We start from the raw sequence: 22882 nt of genomic DNA, 5'->3' as shown, positions 1-22882 counted from the left end.
CGCGGCACTGCTTTGCCAGGTCCGCGGCACTGCTTTGCCAGGTCCGCACCACCCTGCCCCTCCCACTGAGCCCGGTGCCTGCTGGAATTGTAGTCCTGCAGCCAGGCGACCAAAGAGCCGGGAGTCGTTGAGAGACTACAATGCCCGATAGGCCCCGCGAGGTGCGCAGCGCCCTGCCTCTCTTTCCAATGGCTGTGCCCCAACCCCGAGCCCGGAGCATGCTGGGATTGTAGTCCTGCAGTCCTGCAAACAAGGGCCTGGGAGCGGTTAAGAGACTACCACTCCCAGGCCAGGCGCGGTGGCTCACGCCTGTAATCCCAGCACTTTGGGAGGCCGAGGCGGGCGGATCATGAGGTTAGGAAATCGAGGCCATCGTGGCTAACACGGTGAAACCCCGTCTCTACTAAAAATACAAAAAATTAGCCTGGCGTGGTGGCGGGCGCCTGTAGTCCCAGCTACTAGCGAGGCTGAGGCAGGAGAATGGCGAGAACCCGGGAGGCGGAGCTTGCAGTAAGCCGAGATCGCGCCACTGCACTCCAGCCTGAGCGACAGAGCTAGACTCCGTCGCGAAAAAAAAAAAAAGAGACTACCACTCCCAGCATGGTGAGCGAGGCGGGCACCGCCGCGTCCCCAGGGCTTCGCACCGCCCCCAGCCCTGCGAAATAATACTGTCGCTTTGCCATTAAGGGGCTAGGAGCGGTTAAGAGAGTACAGCTCTCTGGATGTACGGTGATGGCACCCGTTTCAACTCCGCCCCTCTGCGCGTCTAGAGCGGTTCCCCCATGCGGAGGAGGTCCTGGCTGTTCCGAAACCTCGCCTGCCTGCGGGGAGCAAGCGTGGCCTGCGCAGCAGATCTCAACCTGTGATTGTGACATCATCGCCCCTACCTGAAATGCCGGCTTCTTGTGCGGAAGTTTGATTTTTCACAAATCTGCAAGGGGCAAGGAGCCTCTCACAGCCTGCTCAGGGTTACGTAGTTAGGTTTACCCTCTCGCAGCTCAGCTCAGCGCACACCTTTCCTTCCCTCATCCCGTCCTTTCCCTCATCCCTGCCTACGCCGCTTCTGACATGCATAGTGCAGCTTCTCCGTAAAGGTGGAGCTAATGGCCCCTGGGCCTAGCAGTTGTTAGGCCTTTTGGGAGCCCATGATGGGAGATCCCTGGTAAGTGAAACCGTCAATTCTCTGCCTAAAATGACAATACCCCATCTCTGGTATCTTTGCACTTGCCTTTTCAAAGCCACCTTTTCCTTTTTCTGTCTCTGGACTGTCACAAATCCTCCTCTGCACCCCAAGAACACCCCATTGGATTTCCGAGCTGGCTGAGTCTACACACCTGGGTCAGGCCTCTCACAGGGATGCTCCTGCTACTGTAATAAAGAGAAGAAAACGTCACAGGGGAAAGGCCTGACTCCTTCATACAGTCAGGAAACTCAGCCGCACAGAGAAGGGACCCCTCTAAGCCATTTTGGGAGCCACATCCATCACTTTTGTGACTCCCACACAGGTTGGTTCCCAGGAATCAGGTGTCTTAGTGTTAACACGGGCCAATAGGACAAAACAGGACCCTTGGTCCTTCCCAAAACATTAGGAATGTTTGTGTACTGAGGTAATGTACAATGTCTTTTTGCCCTGAATAGGGATCACTTAGAAACTCTTTTAATAATAAGGCATTTTTAAATATCACTCTGGAACCACTTTTACTAATTTGCTGAAGGAACATCACAGTAATATCTTAATTCTTATGTATCTTAATTCATCCCATGTTTTTCTTTTAGTTTTTCAGATTAACTCTAAGTAATTCTTACTGTATATTCCCGAAATTGAAGTACATACAGCTTTAATTCTGTGCAGGGAGGATGCAGCAGGAGAGAATATCCTGGGCACATCTTTCTGGAGAATCACTTTTACTACAAGCTTTGTAAGAAACAAATTGATTTCCAAAGTAAGAAATTAAAACTCTAAAACAAGGCTAGAAAGTCATCTGCCTTTAATAACCCTTAGTCATCTATGCCTGATATGTGAGACTTTCTCCAAGATAAAAACTCTCAAGGATAACCTATTTTCCATCATTATAAATAGTAAAAATTAGAAATCATAGAAAGTCAATTGAAAGCCCTGTCCTGCCAGTTTCTTAAATCACAATATGGCCTATGGCCTTGGTATGGTTTTACTTGGATTTTCTTTTTGGGATTTGTTGACTTTGCTTGGATATAAAAATTGGGGGTTCTGGCCTGTAATCTCAGCACTTTGGGAGGCCGAGGTGGGCAAATCACGAGGTCAGGAGATCGAGACCATCCTGCCTAACACGGTGAAACCTCATCTTAACTAAAAATACAAAAAATTAGCCGGGTGTGGTGGCGAGCACCTGTAGTCCCAGCTACTCAGGATACTAGGCAGGAGAATGGTGTCAACCTGGGAGGCAGAGCTTGCAGTGAGCTGAGATCACACCACTGCACTCCAGCCTGGGTGACAGAGTGAGACTCCATCTCAAAAAAAAAAAAAAAAAAAAAAATTGGAGGTTTTGACCAATAGTTTTCAGCTATGAGTTGTTACTTTTGTACCACATTTATTGGTAAGACTCTGTTCATTTTCTTCAAACATTTTTTACTCTTTTTTTTCAGATTGAATAATTTCTATTGTTCTGTCTTTTTCTAATCTATGAATCAACCTAAAAGTACTATTTTAAAATTTCATTATCTTTCTATTTGGTTCTTTTTAATAATGTGCATTTCTCTGCTGAGATTCTACATGTACTCATTCATTATGAGAATGTTTTTTCTTCACCCCATGAGTATAGTTTTAGTGGCTGCTCTCAAATACTTGACTGCTGATAACAACATCTTGGACGTTTTGGGGATAGCTTCTAATGCCTATGTTTTGTCTTGTGCATGAATTACATTTTTGTGTTTCTTCTCATGTCTCAAATTTTAAAATTGTATTTTGAAAACTATAAATAATACAGAGACTCTGGATTCTGTTGTATTCCTTTGAAGAGTGTTGTTATTTTTCAAAGAGGGAGTTAATTTGGCTGGATTCAAATTCAGATACCCTTCTCCCTTTCAGTGGGCACAGCTAAAATTCTCATTCAGTTCTTATCTGTACATATATCCTATGTATGATATATAGATGTGTGTTTCTATATAACAATATATGACATTGTATCCAGATTTTACCATTGTTATTTGTAAGAGTAGTGTTCAACAAGCTACTCCACCATTACTGAAAGCCAAAACCTCAATTTTATATTCTTTTTGGATTTTACATAAATGGCATTATATAGTATGTATATTTTTACATCTACTTTCTTTTGTACCTCACATTTGTAATATTCATCGGTGCTGTTGCGATATGTAAACACTGAGATTACAGGCATGAGCCAACATGCTTAGCCTATAATATTTTAGGAGGCTAAGGTAGGAGGATCACTTGTGGCTGAGAATTTTAGACCAGTCTGGACAATATAGTGAGACCCTCTCTCTACAAAAAAATTAAAAATTAGCCAGGCATGGTGGCATATGCCTGTCATTCCAACTACTCAGATGGCTGACGCAGAAAAATCAGTTAAGCCCATGAGTTCAAGGCTGCAGGAAGTGATGATTGTAATCCTGCACTCCAGTCTGGGTAACAGAGCAAGACTGTCTCTTAAAAAAATATATATAAAAATTTAAAAGAATTTTATACATTATGTTAAGTTACATATAAAACTATTTTAACTATTTTAAAGGTTTCAGTTGAGATGAATTAAGGACATTCATTAATTTGCTACCATAATTTCCATGAATAAAAGGCATTTTCCATTTTTTGAAACTGAAACTGTACCCATTAAACAACAGCTCCTTGTTATTCTCCCTCTAGCCCCTGGGAAGCATTCTCCTACTTTGTGTTTCTATAGATTTACTCTTAAGTACCACACATGAGAGGAATCATATAGTAAAGAAATCATGAGGAAGAATGATAAAAAATGTATCACATGCTTATTAATTTTGAATAAAAATACCAACAGAGATCAGTAGTACATGGTGATTATAAATAAACAAATGAGAAAAAGGAATTGGCAGTGTGCGTTATATTTATGACAATGGGGCCTCAAGTACCATAGCAGTGAGCCCTCTGCCCCAGTCACAGGGATGGTCAGTGGTGGAGCTGGGAGCCCAGTGTAGCAATCTGACACCCGGATCCCATGCCTAGCCCAAATGTCACTGAGCTCTAAGGTACTTTGCTCCTACTGGTCCAGGCACTCAGTGTTCCCTAAGATTTATCATGGCATGTTCTCCATGGCCAGGAGGGTGGTGTTGCTGGACTACTGGGATAAGAGATCCAGCTGGCAGGCAGGTTGTAGCTACAGTACAGAGGCAGATGTGAGGCTAGTAGAATCCACATCCCTGGCCTCCTTCCCAATGCCTGCCCAGCTGGAGTGCTGGGTCCCAGGGGTCATCATGCAGCAGGGCCTGACACTGACCAGGGAGCCATGGCCACAGGCTCTTGGCAGCTGGCCCAAAATAAATATTCTGCATGCCCTCTGACAATCTGCTAGACCCTCACCTCTCAGTCTTACTGAGCCACTCCATTAACTGGAGGCAGACCCAAAATTGCTCCACACGCTGAAGGTGATAATTGTCTACAGCCAGCTGAAGCAGCTGCATCTCCTGGAGGACTTTGATCTCCTGCAGCTAAAGGGAAGGACAAGTGAAGATGTGGATAGGAGGTTCCAGGAGACAGGGATTATGAGATTTCAGGGGACAGGCCTTGAATGGACACCCAAAAGTGAGTAGTCATCCCCATCACCACCCAACGGCACAGGGTGTTGTCTCCATCCTGGGCACATTTTCCAGTTATCTGGTGATGGGAGACCCTGCCAGAAAGGATTATATGGATGGGAGTGAGCCTGGGATGGGCAGGGCTGGAACCAGGATCCTGAGGCTTGGGAAAAGAGAATCCAGGATTACATCCTTAGATCTCAGCATTGGCAAACCTCCTCTCATGAGAGCCTCATGGCTGCCTCTGTGAACTGAGGCGTCAGGCCTATGAATCTATGAATCTTCCCTATGAATGCTGAAGACTCCACATCAGCCGCCAGTCCCTGTTCCCTGAGTGGTGAAGCTGCAGAGCTGCCTGCTTGCAAAGCCCAGTGAGGTTTGGCCTGAGCTGGACTCAGATTCTCCCTCAGGTGGTGCCAATGGAAGGAGAGTAAACTTCCTATTAACAGGGTATGGGTGAAAAATGTTGAAGGGAACTTGTGGGGAAGAGAGGTAACAGGGACTGGTTGCTGGGGCTTTTAAGGGCCTCTTCCTGTTCTCTAATGCCATGCAGCCCCAACCTATTTTCAGAGTTGGATACAGACAGCCCCTCCTCCAGGAACTGGTTTTTTATTTCAGTCCCCTACTCACACCCTCCATTGTGATGGGTCTCTTTCTCTGTGTATCAAACCTTTTCAATAAATCTAAGATGCAGAGGATGGAATCTAAATCTGAGATTGCAGAGGCTCCATCCTCTGCATCTTAGATTTATTGAAAAGGTTAAGCTGGGTGCAGTGGCTTATGCCTGTAATCCCAGCGCTTTGGGAGGCCAAGGCGGGTGGATCACTTGAGGTCAGGAGTTCAAGACCAGCCTGGCTAACATGGTGAAAACCCATCTCTACCAAAAATATAAAAAATTAGCCGGATGTGGTGGTATGCACCTGTAATCCCAGCTACTCATGAGGCTGAGGCAGGAGAATCGCTTGAACTCGTGAGGTGAAGGTTGCAGTGGGCAGAGATCATGCCACTGTACTCCAGTCTGGGCAACACAGCAAGACTCTATATCAAAATAAATAAATAAGTTAGATACACAGAGTATTCTCCCAGGGGCATCTCTGACTTTCACCTCTCCACTGTCCCCCAATGTTGCCCCAGCTGCTCACCTTCCTTTTTTTTTTTTTTTTTTTTTTGGTGTTATTCACATTTCCCTGGAAGTCAGACAGCCAGTGTTCATCAGAAAGGCCCGTTAGACCCTTAGACTAGGTCCGCTCCCCACTCCCTTCATACTGCATTACTGCCAGGGGCACCAGGGTCAGGGGATGTGCACAAAGCAGGAGTTGGGTCTGCATCAGGTTCTGGGGTTCAAAGAATGGAACAATGGGAGCTGAGGCTCAGGGACCTCCCGCCCCAACTCTCTCTGATGACAGAAAAACTGGAGGCTCCCATTAAAAAAGTGCTTAGCCTCATATGAGCTGCCTGCCCTTGGAGAGGTCTAAGTTTACTCTCCTTCCATTGGAACCACCTGAGGGAGAGCCTGAGTCCGGCTCAGGCCAAATCTCACTGAGCTTTGCAAGCAGGCAGCTCTGCAGCTTCACCACTCTGGGAACAGGGACTGATGGCTGATGTGGAATCCTCAACATTCACAGGGAAGAGGGGCCTGATGCCTCACTCACAGAGGCAGCTGTGAGGCTCTCATGAGAGGAGGTTTGCCAAGTACTGAGATCTAAGGATGTAATCCTGGATTCTCTTTTCCCAAGCCTCAGGATCCTGGTTCCAGCCCTGCCCATCCCAGGCTCACTCCCATCCATATAATCCTTTCTGGCAGGGTCTCCCATCACCAGATAACTGGAAAATGTGCCCAGGATGGAGGCAACACCCTGTGCCATCGGGTGGTGATGGGGATGAGTACTCACTTTTGGGTGTCCATTCAAGGCCTGTCCCCTGAAGTCTCATAATCCCCTGTCTCCTGGATGCTCCTATCCACATCTTCCACTTGAAAAAGCCAAAGACACTCAGCTGCCTCTCCCCAACTCTCTCCCCTCCTCCTAGCTGGCCTCCAAAAACATGAAGCACCCCCATGTTCCCATGTTAACTCTGTGGTGAGATTTTTAACAAGTCACAATGTTATGCGGTCCCTGCCCCCACCATTTCCCAACTCCAGCTCTTCCAGGCCTTTACTCAGATTTGTCTTATAGAGGCATTTCAGGGACTGTTGCCACAGGAGGGAAGGGCTAGGGGAGAAAGGCCCCTTGCTCTTTTGATGTGGAGGCCTCCGCTGGGAGGGAGGACCTCTTCCCTCTGACTCCCTGGAGCTCCTCCCCATCACAGGGACACTGCCTTTTTGCTGCTTTAGCCTCATCTGGCCTCTCTGTGGTTTCGTCTCCAGGTTGGCCAACATGGATGTCTTCACCTGCCAGAGTCAAAGAAAAGGTCAGTGATACTATGCTCCCTTCACCCAGTTATGCCCAGTTACACTGACCTGGTATCCTGGATAACTGGTGTGAGTAAGCTGGTCCAATGCTCCTGTCATCTCCAGTAAGCTCTGATTCTAGATTCACTCCCTGTTCCAACACTCACTGTGTGTGGAACCTTGGGCATGCAGCCAGGCCTCCCTGAGACTGTTTCTCAACTTGAAAGTGTGATGGGAACCACCTACCTCACTGGGCCTTGTGAGGACTCAGTTATATTTAGCTGTCACCATTGTTCTCATCATCTCAGGAAGAGCCAGGCACAAGCACTCTCAAAGTTCTTTTCTCCTTTGAAGCTCATCATTAGCCCCTCTCAGGCTCATCAACCCTACATTTTTTGGATAAGAAAACAGAGGCCCAAAGAGGGCAGTGACTTGCCCGGGGCCCTAGAGAAGAGGCCGGCTCCTTCCCACACCTGGAGGCCCTGACCTAGCTGACTTTACCCCACAGCCCAGCACTATTCCTGACTAGGGTCCCTTCTTGGTTCTCTATGCTTGTTTAGGTCCTCAGGCAGGCTCAGCTTTGGTGGGAAAGAAACAGGGTGTTTTGGGAGGTCTGGGTGAGTGGCACCTCTAACCAATCTGCTAGGCCCTCACCTCTCAGTCTCATTGAGCCACTCCATTAATTGGAAGCAGACCCAAAATTGCTTCACAGACTGAAGGTGATAATTGTCTGCAGCCAGCTGGTGCAGCTGCATCTCTTGGAGGACTCTGATCTCCTGCAGCTAAAGGGAAAGACAGGATGCTGAGACAGGGCCTGCAGCATACACATAATTATAATTCAGAAATTGATATATACACACATAAATATAATCAGAAAGTGATATAATCTTATATGCAACGTTAAATACAAATGTCCCTCAGGCAGGGCCAGGCCCCCAACACAAGGAGAAATCTCTGCCTGAACGTGCTGCAGGCAAAAACCTGTCACTCTTTCCTCGTTCAGCCCAGTGTCTTATTACATCTCCTGTCGATCAGAGTCTAAATGTGTGGCTGGGGCGGAGAACCCCAGCCAATCAGTGGTGCCAGCGTGAAAACTGCCCAATTAGGTGCGCAGCTAGAGAGGAAGAGGCGGGCTTTTCAATATGGCAAGGCCTTTGTCTCCTAGCTCCGAGGCTCTGAGTCCAGTACCTGTCTGTACTATTCCATCTCTTCCTCTCCACTAGCTCTCGGTGACTCTACCATAGTCCCTGTTATCCTGTGACCTACAGGTACTGGGAGATCCATAGGGAGGAAGGCGGAACATCCGGAGGCTGGGAAATGGTGAGTGCGCGGAGTGGGTGTCCCGAGAAGGAGGAAGAGGCTGTTTGAATCCTGCCGGAACTGGCTGCGGTGGGATCTTGGCCTCGCGGTCGGCTCTGGAGTCTGCAGCTCCGAGTCCCCGCGGGCACAGTTGAGTCCTCACTTCCCTCCGTCGCAGATTAGGAGCTGAGCCAGCAACCAAAACCCGAGCGTCTTGTTTTGTCCATAAACGCGAATTTCTCTCCAGCCCAGAGCCTTTTTGGGCAGCTCTGTGTCGCAATTCCGAGTCTCCTCCAGATTGTGCGGGGACGATGGGAAGGTCATAAGACGAGAATCCTCATTCAGGGTCTGGAGGTCCTCTGTGGAAGAAGCAGTGGGCCTTGGGGCCCCCAGTCCCTCCTTTCTCCTTTTAAAAATTGTGGCTTATTTTATTTATTTGGGAGACAGTGTCTTACTCTGTGCTCAGGCTAAAGTGCAGTGGCGAGATTTCGGCTCACTGCAGCCTCCATCTCCTGGGCTCAGATGATCCTCCCACCCCAGCCCCCCAGGTTGCTAGGACTAGAGAGACATGCGCCGCCACCTCGCCTGGTTTTGTGGTTTTGTTTTTTGTTTGTTTGTTTTGTAGAGACGGGTTTTTGCCATGTTGCTCAGGCTGGTCTCGAACTCCTGAGCTCAGGTGATCCGCCCCCCTCGGGCCTCCTAAAGTGCCGGGATTACATGCATGAGCCACTGTCGTAGCCTAAATTGAGGCATCTTTAGGATATAGTTTCGAAGTGTTTTTCAGCCCAACTCTCCTATTTAAATGTAATACCCCATGTTGGAGGTGGGGCCTGGAGGAAGGTGACTGGATTATGGGCGCGAATTTCTCATGAATAGTTTAGCACCATTCCTCTTGGTATTGACCTCTCGGTAGTGAGTGAGTTCCCTGAAGTTCTTATTTAAAAGTGTATAGCAACCCCCTTGCCTTCTTTTCAAGTTCCTGCTTCACCTTCCACCAGGATTTTAAGCTTCCTGGGTGGGGCCCCCCCAGAAACAGATGCTGGTGTTACGCTTTCTGTACAGCCTATGGAACCATGAGCCAGTTAATCCTCTTCCTTATAAATTACCCAGTCTGAGGCATTTATGGTAATGCCAGAACCGATTAATACAGTTTATTTGCACAAACAGCAATTTATGAGTCAGAGAACACCCAACTGTGGTTTGTTTGGGGGCTCAAAGGAGAGACTTGGAAAAGGCTTTTGTAAGAGGTATGAGGAAGTAAACCAGATTCAATATTTGATTGGTTACAGTTATGTATTGCATTTGCACCCATCCGGTGGAAATGTCCTGGTTATGTAATAAGAGCTTTATTGGCAGCTTGTGGTTGGTTAAGCCTAAGTTTTGTGTGTTTTTTTTTTCTCAAGTTAGTAATTTGCAAGAAATTCCTTCGATGTAGTTTGGTTTCCATAGGCAGAATCCCAGAGCATCACGGCCATTTCAGCCTAATTGCCAGCTATTTAGTTATTTTAATGCTCTACAGGGTTGTTGGTTTTGTCTGCAATTTTCAAATGTTTGGCAAGCAGGGTCTCAAATCCAAAACTTCTCCCAGCCTAACTATTATAGGGACTGTAGAAAATTCTACATTTCCAATTTCTTTCCCACATTCCCTGGTGCCAACTATCCCTGTCCAAATCACATTATCAACTATTAGTCCTTTATTTAATTTCAAAACAGACGTGGCATTTTAATTGTTTATTTTTGTTTAAGAGAGCAGTAGGTGGCTCTTTTTAATATATTCACCTGTTCGTGAACATTTCACATGACAGGAAAGCAAAGAGTAATCACCTGACACTCTGCGCATCTCCTCTCATCTTCTCTAGACATGCGCCCCTTCCCAGAATGTCTTTGGATCCTTTGCAGGGTGATGTGTCCTCAGCCACTCATGTATTTTCCTGATTCCAGGTATTACAACTTTTTGGGGATGATCCAAGATACCCACAAGGACCATGTCTCTTGGAGTGTCTAGCAAACATTAGCCCCTGGGTCATCTCCTTTCAGAGAAGAGCCTGAGGTATTGGGTGGAGCCTCTCAGGGGAGCAGCTGGATGCCCTCGTGCTGAGAGCAGTTTCCTGATACACCCTTCCTCTAAAAAGCTAACTGCTTTAACATTGAGATTTTTTCCCTCTCAACCCTAGCTTTCGTTTCTGCAGACACATTGGTGGTCAACCAATCAGGTGCTGGTATTGAGGGAAAAAGGCACAAATGCATCTTGCCCTCTGGTTTCTCTCAGGCTTGTGAAGGAGAATAACTGTCCCAAAGTACAGGAAAGACCCACCCTAGTGAGGGAGTGTATAAATTTGCAAAGCAAAATACACATCTGCCACACAGGGGGCAAGTGCAGTGTCTTTTGGGAGAGTGATGATCAAGTACTTTAGTGAGCAGAATGAGGGTGGGAGAATCTCTCAAGTGATTGACACATGAGTCTAATACATCTGTGTTCCAGTCAGCACTGCTTCACCCCGTGTTTGTTGCCTTGAATATGTATGTTCACTTATTTCAACTTCAGTTTTTCATTAATTGTATAATGGATTTTATCACTAGAGCTTGAAAGATTAAAAAAAACCACAAATGTTTTCTAAGAGAAAAGAGGTAGATTTCAGAAAAAAAAATAGTTTATATTCCATTGGTTAAAAATTCTCATTTACCTTTTACGTATTGCACAGTGAATGTAGTAAGATTCTGAGGTCTGTTCTATTAAGCATGATTTCAAACAGAATCCCAGGGCTTAGCTTTGGGAATGCTACCTGGGAAAAGACAGAGGAAATGCCTCTCTCATGATGGTTGCAGAAAAATAAATACATTTTTACAAGAAAGCGTGGTAGATTAACACGTAAATTACAAACATTCATGAAAACATCAGTTTCTGTCTTGTGCAGAGTGGAGAATTTGTGGCAGTGGGCAACTCATTATTTTTTAGAAAAATTTCTGCTTCATAGGAAATATTTATGTATACGCAGTAAAAAGGTATTTGCCACTATACATACATATCTTTGCTCAGGTAATATGTAACCTAAAGCAATATGATTGCCTAGTATAATTGTAGCCAGTAAATCAGTAGCTTTATTTTTTAAGCTGCAATAGATGCAACAACTTTATCAGTAATTCTTTCTAAGCTTATAAAAATATTTTAAATTGTATGTTCATGGGAGGTGACACCTCATCAAGGCAGAAGCATTTTTTCCAATAAAATGTGTGAAGGTGTTCTTTGAAAGCCAGGCAGATAATTAGCAGATTTTTTTCAAATAGAATCTTCATCTAAAACAGATTGGTGGCCAAGCCTGCAGAAAGTTAGAGAGAATTTGTCCAGTGCTGGGTTTTTGCAGAGCTATGTATAGAGAGATCAGTGACCAGATATTTTAAAAGACATTACCCTTCAATTTAGTGGCACAGGTATTGGCCAAGAAAATCTAATATGGTTCCTTCCAACAAATTTGAAATAAATTATTTTCTTCATAAAAATCTTGTTTAAAAAAGAAAATCAAATTTTATTCTTGTATTATTATATTATTATTAAAGCTAATTTTAAGAAAACCTTATAAACAGACGTATTCAATCTCAATCAGCTTTGACCATACAAGATAAGATTTCTAGAAACATTTTATAACCCCTTAAAATTTTCTTTATTCTCTTTCTCCAACTTTCTATATCCATTGAGTTTACCTCATTTTCCTTATCTTTTATTCTTTCAATTTTATGTATTTAACCTCTAAACCCAGCAAAATTGCCTCCTCTTTAAGAAAAACCACATCCTCATGTCTCTTTCTAAAATAATTTTTTTCACCAAGAAACACAGTTTATTTTCCTTGTACACTCAGTATGTAAAATTGTTTCTCTCCTTAACAATAGTTTTAGTTATTATATCTTAGCCAGAATTTTAAGTTTTAGTAATCTGAATATATAGTGAAAGCCTGAGAAGTAAGCAATTTTAACTATTAGTCATGTAGTAAACATTTAGAAATATATATTTTATAATTTTTAGAAACATAGGATTTTAAATGGAAACATTTTTAATGTGGAATAGGACATACTTACTAACAGATCTAAATATCTTTTGTTTCTGTGAAGAGACCAAAAATATTTAGCTTAAACTTATATTTAAAAATTAATATCAGCATTTTATCTTATTTAGAGATAATCTAGATGTTTAATGAAAGCCATTATTTAATGTAGGTTAGCAACAATCTAAGAGTATAGTTTCCATAAAGATTTGAGAAACTATTTAAACACATTACAAAACAATTAGTATTGTAAGTTTATAAGCTTTTGTCCCATTTACATCTGTTTTATTTATTTATTCTTAATTATTTTTGTAAAATCTCATGAAACATTAGATTAATACACTCTTCTGAAGTTAAACTTTCTATTATCCATTTTTGTATTACTGTGTTGGACAAGTTATAAAAGCAATAAACTTTATACATATATATATTTTTCTATATATACATATTTTGCTGAGAAGTCAGAAGACACTGTTTTTTATTAAATCAATAAACTAGTCATATTTGCCAAAAGATTTACTCAATTCACATATTCTTGAAAAATATTTGGGCTTTTTTTTTAATTCATGAAAACATATTTATCTTTAATTCAGTACCATGTAGATAATATACAAACACATTTATAGACATATATGTACATGTAGACATAAAATATAACTTACTCATGTTTGTATCTAAAAGCCCTAGAGAGGGAGTTCATTGTAAAAGGGAGTAGAGTTTCAGGCCCCCAAAAAACCTGTTTACCCACAACTTCGGGGGCTTCATGAGGAAAAACAGGTAGGTACCCTGCCAAAGAAGGAGAAGCCTGTGGCGCTTTATCTGTGTTCTTCAAGGGCTCCCAGGCTGCTAGAAGTTTCCTTTAGGTGTACTCCTTAGTGACAAAAGGTTTTAAGTGGAAGATGAGAAAGATAGAAGTAAATGGAAGAATTAATTCTAGATGAGACAGTTTGAGAAGATTTTGTTTTCCAAACAGCCAGTAAAGTTTTACATTATCCTTGGCAAAAATCATGTCAGCAAGAGAAGAAACAGGCACATAGAGATACCAGTTTAGGGAGAGAGAAATTCAGTTGACTAAAGACTTTATATGAAAAAACCATAGGCCTCAAATTTATGTATGTATAATATGTGTGTGTATGTATGTATGTGTGTGTGTGTGTGTGTGTGTGTATAGCATGATTGTCAATTTTAAATAAATGGACTTTTGACTGTAGAGCTTTTAAATTTTTTTAATTTAGATTTTACCCAGGTAAATAGAAAACATTTCTTTACTTTTTCTTTCTAAAATTTACATCAAGAAGAAATTTTGGAGATGGGACATTTTTGTTTATTGGAGATATAGGGTGATCACTATTTAAAGCTGTATTTAAAATATTTAAAACTATTTAATATTTAAACATTTATCTTTGGTATTTTTGAGTAAATAGTTTTCTTTTTTCCAAACCACAGTATACGGTTTTATTTAGTCCTGGAGAGGAGACTAAACAAACAAAACAACAAAAGTTTCTATTACACTCTAAACATAAACTGAAATTTTAAGTTGAAGGCATATCTGAACTAGTGACTAAAAACCAACACATTCATGAGGCCAAATCCAAGAAATCCTGTATGGCTTTAAAACTTCAGAGAAAGAACAAAAAAATTGTAGCTCTGGTATAATCAAAACTTCTCCTAAGCACAGCTTACCGCAAATGGGGTACAATCTATATTTTCAGGCCATCTTTTCTAGTATCTCAGCTTCTCAGCTTACCGTCTGCCCACAAAGGCCAGGCACAAGATTTTAAGAAATGCTTGGTAAAACAGGAGAAAAAAAGCTGTCTATGGGAGTAGACAAGTTTACAAATGTGGACTCCAGAAGGTCAAGAGTAATAATAAAAACATACATTATTAATTAATTATTATGTGGGTAATGTTTTTTGCCTAAGCTAGAGATATTCACTGAGATAAAATTTTGAGGTTTGGTCTAAAAAACTTCAATTTTTTTTTCCAATTTGATCTCAGCTGGAATGCTGTTTTGCTAATTCTCTGGATGTTAACATTTCAAATAATAGTAAGATTTACGTCTCCTAGAGACAGAAAAGACTGGAAAAAGTTAAAGTATGTATTGTAAGTCCTCCAGCAAAGTCAAACAGACAGTTTGAACATTTAAAAGGTTTTTTTGAGGAGGCAGAAGAACCCTCTTGAAATGTACTTTGAAATCTCTTACTAGAATTTAGCCAGGAAAAACAGAAAGAAGGCCTTTCATTAAATTTAATTCTAAAACCTGCCTTTTCCAATTGTGCATGGAAAGATATTAATTTAGAAATGTCAAAAGACCTTCATTTTTGTCATTGCATTTTGGGGTCATCTGAAGTCATGTTGGTCCATTTACCGAGGCATTTGCAAGGTGAAGCTCCATAGGTATTATACATAAGTTCAGCTTATGTTTCTAAGGGATGTTACCTGGAAGGAAAGGCATGGTTTTGATGATCAGTTTTCCATAATTTAGAAACTTTTCAAAGGTGATCATGGCCAGAACAGTGTACCAGGTCTAAGTGTGCTGTGTATGTAAAAGTCTCTGCAGGTGTTTTTCTTTTGGGAAGACCCTGTGAGACTGGTACACATCATTGAAACGCATCCTAACACCTCCAGATAGTGAATAGGTCTCATGAGATCTGATGGTTTTTTAAACAGGAGTTCCCCTGCACACGTTCTTTTTTTTTTTTTTTTGCCTGCTGCCATCCACATAAGATGTGACTTACTCCCTCTTGCCTTCCACCATGATTGTGAGGCCTCCCCAGCCAGAGTGCTCAGGCAGAAGTTTGATGCAGGGGTGTGGCCCTCCTCATGGAGAACATCTGCTAGAGCAGTCCAGGAGGGAAATGTGGGGTCAGAGCTCCCACACAAAGTCCCTACTGGGGCACTGCCTAGTGAAGCTGCAAGAAGAGGGCTAGTGCCCTCCGGACCCCAGAATGGTAGATCCACTGCAGCTTGCACCGTGCACCTGGAAAAGCTGCAGACACTGGATGCCAGCCTATGAAAGCAGCCAGGAGGGGGGGCTATACCCTGCAAAGCCACAGGGGCAGAGCTGCCCAAGGCCATGGAAGCTCACCTCTTGCATCAGTGTGACCTGGATGTGAGACATGAAGTCAAAGGTGATCATTTTGGAGCTTTAAGATTTGACTGTCCTGCTGGATTTCAAACTTGCGTGAGACCTGTAGCCCCTTTGTTTTGGCCAATTTCTCCCATTTGAAGTGGCTGTATTTACCCAGTGCCTTTACCCCCATTGTATCTAGGAAGTAACTAACTTGCTTTTTGATTTTACAGGCTCGTAGGCAGAAGGGACTTGCCTTGTCTTGGATGAGACTTTGGACTGTGGACTTTTAAGTTAATGCTGAAATTAGTTGAGACTCTGGGAGACTGTTGAGAAGGCATGATTGATCATGAAATGTGAAGATATGAGATTTAGGAAGGGCACAGGGCAGAATGATAGGGTTTGACTGTGTCCCCACCCAAATCTTATCTGGAATTCCCATATGTAGGAGGGACCTGGTGGGAAGTAATTGAATCATGGGAGCAAGTCTTTCCTATGCTGTTCTCCTGATAGCGAATAAGTCTTATGAGATCTGATAGGGTTTTTTGTTGTTGTTGTTGTTGTTTTTTCTTTGGAGACAGAATCTCACTCTGTCCCCAGGCTGGAGTGCAGTGGCACAATCTCGGCTCACTGCAACCTCCGCCTCCCGGGTTCAAGCGATTCTCCTGCATCAGCCTCCTGAGTAGCCGGGATTACAGGTGTGTGCCACTATGCCCAGGTAAATTTTGTATTTTTAGTAGAGACGGGGTTTCACCATGTTGGTCAGGCTGGTCTCAAACTCCTGACCTTGTGATCTGCCCACCTCAGCCTCCCAAAGTGCTAGGATTACAGGCATGAGCCATTGCACCCGGCTGAGATCTGATAGTTTTAAAAAGAGAAGTTCCCCTCCACACATTTTTTTTGTTTTGCCTGCCGCCATCCATGTAAGATGTCACTCATTCCTCCTTGCATTCCGCCATAATTGTGAGGCCTCCCCAGCCATGTGGAACTGTAAGTCCAATTAAACCTTTTTCTTTTGTAAATTGCCCAGTCTCAGGTATGTCTTTACCTGCAGCATGAAAACATACTAATACACGGAGTGGGCGGGACATGACTGCTTCCTCATTCCTGTGTCTCTGGGCCTAATAATTTAGAGGTTACTCACATTAATCAGATAAAAAAGTTGTATCTAATTTCTCATTGTTTATTAACAATGAGATTATGTGTATCCAGCACAGGGGTGGAAGCAGTAGGGGGAGAAGGCTGTTCTGGAACACCCATCTGGGCATAAATACCCTAACCATGAGCTGCCAGGCTCTGTGGGGGAGGCACAGATGTACAGCAGGAATTAGTATATGCAGAGGCTCTCTCAGTAAGTAGCTGTTTTGGGCTGGCTTCTGCTTGCAACGAAAGCCATGCCCTGGCTGCGAGGGTGGGCTTCCCTCAATGCATACCCGTGTCTGAAAGCACACCTCAGTTTCTGGTTGGTCTATGCAGTGAAAGAAAAACTCATCTTCAGGTTTGTCTTCAAAAGGAAAGAAAGATGAGGTTGCTTAGAACCTCAGGAATTAAATTTGCTGGGGTAGAGACCAATATATGTTTCTCACTACAATCACATTCTCACATTGACACAGCTCTTTACAATATGCTGTGACCAAGGCTCCCTACAGGCATACAGAGATCTCTCTCTTCTATGGTGGCATGAAACTATTCACCCTTTGCCCTATGAATAAACATAGCTGCTCTGTCTGTTATTTTGCTATGACAAATAAGGTCACAGGGAATAACCTCAGAAATATTTGTTTAATGTTTGTAAAGCTCTGTTGCATGGTATAGTCATAGAATTGAGTTTCCAGGCTTCAAAATTAACGCTTAGGTATTTTGTATATTCTCTTCTAATTTGATTGCACAGGATTGTCTGTTTTTTACAGCATCACTGAATATTGTGGAATTTTTTATAACTGAGAGGTAAAAATAGGTATCTCTGTAGTCTTAGTGTACATTTCCATTTTTATGATATTATTTTCAAATTTATTAGCTGCCTTTATTCATCAACTTTTTGTCTGTTGTGTTAAATACCTAAAATTGTGTTAAAATATATCTCTCTAGGATGTTACAAAAATTTTTAGGTGATTTTTGTGTCTTTTAAAGTCTTTTAAGGTTGTTCTTTTATATGTTTTACATATCTCTTTAAAATTTTCTCCTAGATGTATTTATTGTAGCTTTGGTAATGTCGTCTTTTCCCCCTCATTATGTTTGCTAAATTTTCACTGGTTTTCTATATGAAAATTATTAAAAATAATATTATGGTAAAATATGCATGACATATAATATATTATTTTAATCCATTATTAAGTGTACATAGGCCGGGTGTGGTGGCTCAGGCCTGTAATCCCAGCACTTTGGGAGGCTGAGGTTCGCAGATCACGAGGTCAGGAGTCTGAGACCACCCTGGCCAATATGGTGAAACTCCGTATCTACTAAAAAATACAAAGATTAGCTGGACTTGGTGGTGTGCACATGTAGTCTCAGCTACTCAGGAGGCTAAGGCAGGAGAATCACTTGAACCCAGGAGCCAGAGGTTGCAGTGAGCCAAGATCACGCCACTGCACTCCAGCCTGGCAACCGAGTGAGACTTCATCTCAAAAAAAAAAAAAAAGTGTACATAAAGTGACAATAAAGTACATTCACACTGTTTTGCAACCACAACCGCCATTGATGTTCATAATTCTTTTTGTCTTGCCGAGTTGAAACTTGAAGGGGTGGGTTGCCCCTCCACACCTCTGGGTGTTTCTCGTTAGGTGGAATGAGAGACATGGAAAATAAAAAGACACAGAGACAAAGTATAGAGAAAGAAATAAGGGGGCCCAGGGGATCAGCGTTCAGCATATGGAGGATCCCGCCGGCCTCTGAGTTCCCTTAGTATTTATTGATCATCCTTGGGTGTTTCTCGGAGAGGGGGATGTGGCAGGGTCATAGGATAATAGTGCAGAGAAGATCAGCAGATAAACACATGAACAAAGGTCTCTGCATCATAGACAAGGTAAAGAATTAAGTGCTGCCCTTTAGATATGCATACACATAAACATCTCAATGCCTTAAAGAGCAGTATTGCTGCTCGCACGTCCCACCTCCAGCCCTGAGGCGGTTTTCCCCTATCTCAGTAGATGGAATATACAATCGGGTTTTATACAGAGACATTCCATTGCCCAGGGATGGGCAGGAGACAGATGCCTTCCTCTCGTCTCAACTGCAAAGAGGCGTTCCTTCCTCTTATACTAATCCTCCTCAGCACAGACCCTTTACGGGTATCGGGCTGGGGGATGGTCAGGTCTTTCCCTTCCCACGAGGCCATATTTCAGACTATCACATGGGGAGAAACGTTGGACAATACCTGGCTTTCTTAGGCAGAGGTCCCTGCGGGCTTCCACAGTGTTTGTGTCCCTGGGTACTTGAGATTAGGGAGTGGTGATGATTCTTAATGAGCATGCTGCCTTCAAGCATCTGTTTAACAAAGCACATCTTGCACAGCCCTTAATCCATTTAACCCTGAGTTGACACAGCACATGTTTCAGAGAGCACTGGGTTGGGGGTAGGGTTACAGATTAACAGCATCTCAAGGCAGAAGAATTTCTCTTAGTACAGAACAAAATGGAGTCTCCTATGTCTACTTTCTACACAGACACAGTAACAATCTGATCTCTCTTGCTTTTCTCCACAAAACTCTATATATTTCCCATTGTCCACTGTCTTATAACCACCATTCTACTTTCCTTCTCTCTGAATTCTGCCATTCTCGGTCAGTTAAGTAAGTGGAATCACACAGTATTTGTTCTTTTGGAATTGGCTTGTTTCAGTTAGCATAATGTCCTCAAGGTTCAGCATGTGTCAAATTTATTTTCCCTTTTAAGGGTTAATAATATTTCATTGCATGTAAATAACGCATTTTGTTGATTCATTGCTGAAGACGTAGGTTGCTTCCAGCTTTTGGCTATTGTGAATAATGCTGCCATAAACACAAGCATACAAATATTTCTTCAATCCCCTGCTTTTAATTCTTTTGGATATATATTTAGTAATGAAATAGCCAGATCATGTAATTCTGTGTTCTAAATAGAAGAATGTTCATTGTATGTTTGTTTTTTTCAAGAAATGTCCACATTGTTTTTATAGTGGCTGCACCATTTTACATTTGCACCAGGAGTTAAAAAGCATTCTAATTTCTCCTTCTTTGCACCACTTGCTCTTTTAGGGATTATGTTGTTTTTTGTGTAATAGCCATTGTCATGTGTGTGAAGTGGTATTTCAATATGATAGAGCGTTGATTTTTATATTTATTTTATAAACAGATTTATTTTATATCCTGCCACTATGCTAAATCTTGGTATTTGTTGAATCTCTTGGGTTGCTAGGTATATTGATATCATCTACAAGTAGAAATTATGTTTTTATTTTTTCCTTTGGGAATCATGTTTGATAAGGCTATGTACGATATGCCAGGCACTGTTCTAAGAAGTGCTAAGATAGTAACTCGTGACATCAAAATACAGTGTGAGCAGGAGTGAAGATACAGACATTCCTAAAATTACAGCTGAGAATGTGACAAAAGACATCTAATAGAGAAGAAAGTTGGCTTTAAAAACGGCCTGAAACTTATCCCAACAATTAAAAAGTCAGCTTTTATAAGTTACACAGACTGTGTCTCACAGCTCTCATTTGTGAAACAGAAATAATAACATATTATTTATTTTATTGTTGAGTATGTTAAGAGGCAGTAATATCCTGACTTGAAAATTAAAATATTTATTAGTGTAGTTAACTGAGTAACAGTAATAAGAATATGTCAATTATTGGAATAGATTAGATAATAGTTTATTTAGTGGGAGCATCGACATTTTCATCCTACAAAAAATGTACATCTTTCTGTTTACTCTTTACAAAACTACTTAGTCACTCTCTATTAATTACTAAAACCTCCTAATTCTTAGTAAGGCCTTTCTAGGGCCACCTAAACTTAGTCCTCAACCACACTGTTTATCAGGATTCCCTTCTTTAGCTCCTTTTTTTCCTTATCTTGCCTGGTGCAAACCACAGTTTTTCTGTCGTATGTGTTTGTATAAAGACATCTGCCTTTATGTAAATTCTAACCAATTACAGCTGTGACATTTTCTTAAAACATGTAAATTCTGTGAGTTCTTTTTTATTTGAAATCTCCTATATCTTTACCATATTATGGGCACTCATTTGAAGTAATAAGCATTTAAAAAAATACTAGATAAGAAATGTTAAAACAGCCTCCAAAGAATTATTTATAACAAACATTAAACTACAGTTTGTTGAGCATGAAACACTTATGATTACATTTCAATAGGTTCAGTGCTCTGAAAGTATGTTTTTACAATGTATTTTTTAATTAACCTTAAGCAGTATACTGTTTTAAAAAGTAAAACCAAAAAACTTTACAATGGCAAAGACATGGACTTAACCCAAATGCCTTTCAACAGTGGACTGGATAAAATGTGGTACATATGTACCATGGAATACTATGCAGCCATAAGAAGGAAAAGGATCATGTCCTTGACAAGGACATGGATGGAGCTGGAAGCTGCTATTCTCAGCAAACTAACACAGGAACAGAAAACAAAACACTGCGTGCTCTCATACTAATAAGTGGAAGCTGAATGATGAGTTACATGAACATAATGGGGGAACAACACACCGTGGGGCCTGTCAGGGGGTGGGGAGAGCATCAGGAAGAACAGCTAATGGGTGCTAGGCTTAATACCTGGGTGATGGGTTGATCTGTGCAGCAAACTACCATGACATACATTTACCTATGTAACAAACCTGCCCATCCTCCATATGTGACCCAGGACTTCAAATAAAAGTTGATTTTTTTAAAAAAGTAAAAAAATACCTAAAAGCGGGGGTATTTGTGGTACAAAAATTCATAGTAAACACATACCCACAAACTATTTGAAAACATCATAATCTAATCTCTTAATGCAGTTATATTCTCCTTTATTACTTAATAAAGTATAGATTCATGGCATAATCGTCAAAGGCTTTCATCTATTCCTACCACATATCCATTGTTGCTGATTTTGTTCATTTTCTTTTTTTGTTTTTGATTTGTTAATTTTCCAACAAAGCTGGGATAAAAACATATTCGTGCTCATGCTATAATAACTTCTGACAATATGCCCTGCGTTACTCAAAAGAAAATGGAGTTGTTGGCCGGGTGCGGTGGCTCACGCTTGTAATCCCAGCACTTTGGGAGGCCGAGGCAGGCGGATCACGAGGTCAGGAGATCGAGACCACGGTGAAACCCCGTCTCGACTAAAAATACAAAAAAAAGAATTAGTCGGGCATGGTGGCGGGCGCCTGTAGTCCCAGCTACTCAGAGAGGCTGAGGTAGGGGAATGGCGTGAACCCGGGAGGCGGAGCTTGCAGTGAGCTGAGATCGCGCCACTGCACTCCAGCCTGGCCAATGAGCGAGACTCCGTCTCAAAAAAAAAAAAAAAACAAAAAAAAAAACAAAAAAAAAAACAAAAAAAGAAAATGGAGTTGTTTTGCTCATGTTTTTGACACTTGGGTCAATCATCAACAAATAACAGAAGCCAAGGACATGTGCGTGCCTGTGAGTTACTCAGCAAGTGTCAGGCAGGCCCTGGGCTGAGGGGAGACTCCAGGTGTCTCAGAAAAGGGAGGTTCTGCTCTATTGCACACAGACTGTCACTGTAAATTGTTCTGTGATTCCATGTTTCTCCCAAGGTCAACAGGAACTGAGGACACATAGGAAATGAGTTATGAGGGCAGAATCCTTCTCCCATTTAGCTACCAGTATGTGATTCTGCCCACCTGGACACATGCACACTACATAATAATGTGCTCACACCCCTCTTAGGACTAATCTGCATGCTCACAAATTGCATCTACATTTTCTTTGCTCCTAGAGTTTTCAGCCAAATACAAGTGCCTAGAGGACTTTAGACTTATCCCTGTCCCCAGACCCTAAATCTGTGTCAACAACTTGGTCCATCCACTCAACTGGGCTTCTGAGTCACCTGATCATAGTCTCTTCTACCTGCATAGACACAGAAATAAGCCAGAGCCTAACCTTTTCTGAGCCAGTATCTGTAGCACAAATTAGTCTTTCTACTAACTCTGGACTTTCCCCTGCCCATAGGTCCTGTAAAACTAAATAATTCAAAATTTAAGCTGTTTGATATTCTAAATTATTCCAGGCCTTAAAGGAATGTAAATACAAGACCTGGGGGCCGGGCGCGGTGGCTCACGCTTGTAATCCCAGCACTTTGGGAGGCCGAGGCGGGCGGATCACGAGGTCAG

General features: G+C 42.2%; 1 protein-coding gene and 1 long non-coding RNA gene across 2 annotated transcripts in view; one reads left to right on the top strand and one right to left on the bottom strand.

Annotated features, from left to right (window-relative positions):
- The window catches only part of LOC131384310 (uncharacterized), a 5759-nt gene extending 4965 nt beyond the window's left edge, over nt 1–794 (bottom strand). The window contains exon 1 of the long non-coding RNA XR_009215034.1: nt 713–794. This is a non-coding gene — a long non-coding RNA (uncharacterized LOC131384310). The remainder of the gene's footprint in view (nt 1–712) is intronic.
- A 689-nt stretch (nt 795–1483) lies between these two features.
- The window catches only part of LOC116812221 (putative zinc finger protein 727), a 36976-nt gene continuing 15577 nt past the window's right edge, over nt 1484–22882 (top strand). The window contains exons 1-2 of the mRNA XM_058444598.1: nt 1484–1505; nt 7124–7167. Of these exons, the coding sequence (XP_058300581.1) occupies nt 7138–7167 (30 nt within the window). The 5' untranslated portion in view covers nt 1484–1505; nt 7124–7137. The remainder of the gene's footprint in view (nt 1506–7123; nt 7168–22882) is intronic.

This window comes from Hylobates moloch, unplaced genomic scaffold, assembly GCF_009828535.3.
Source record: "Hylobates moloch isolate HMO894 unplaced genomic scaffold, HMol_V3 SCAFFOLD_1, whole genome shotgun sequence".
NCBI classification, from domain to species: Eukaryota; Metazoa; Chordata; class Mammalia; order Primates; family Hylobatidae; genus Hylobates; species Hylobates moloch.
This window is presented reverse-complemented; position numbering and strand designations above follow the sequence as displayed.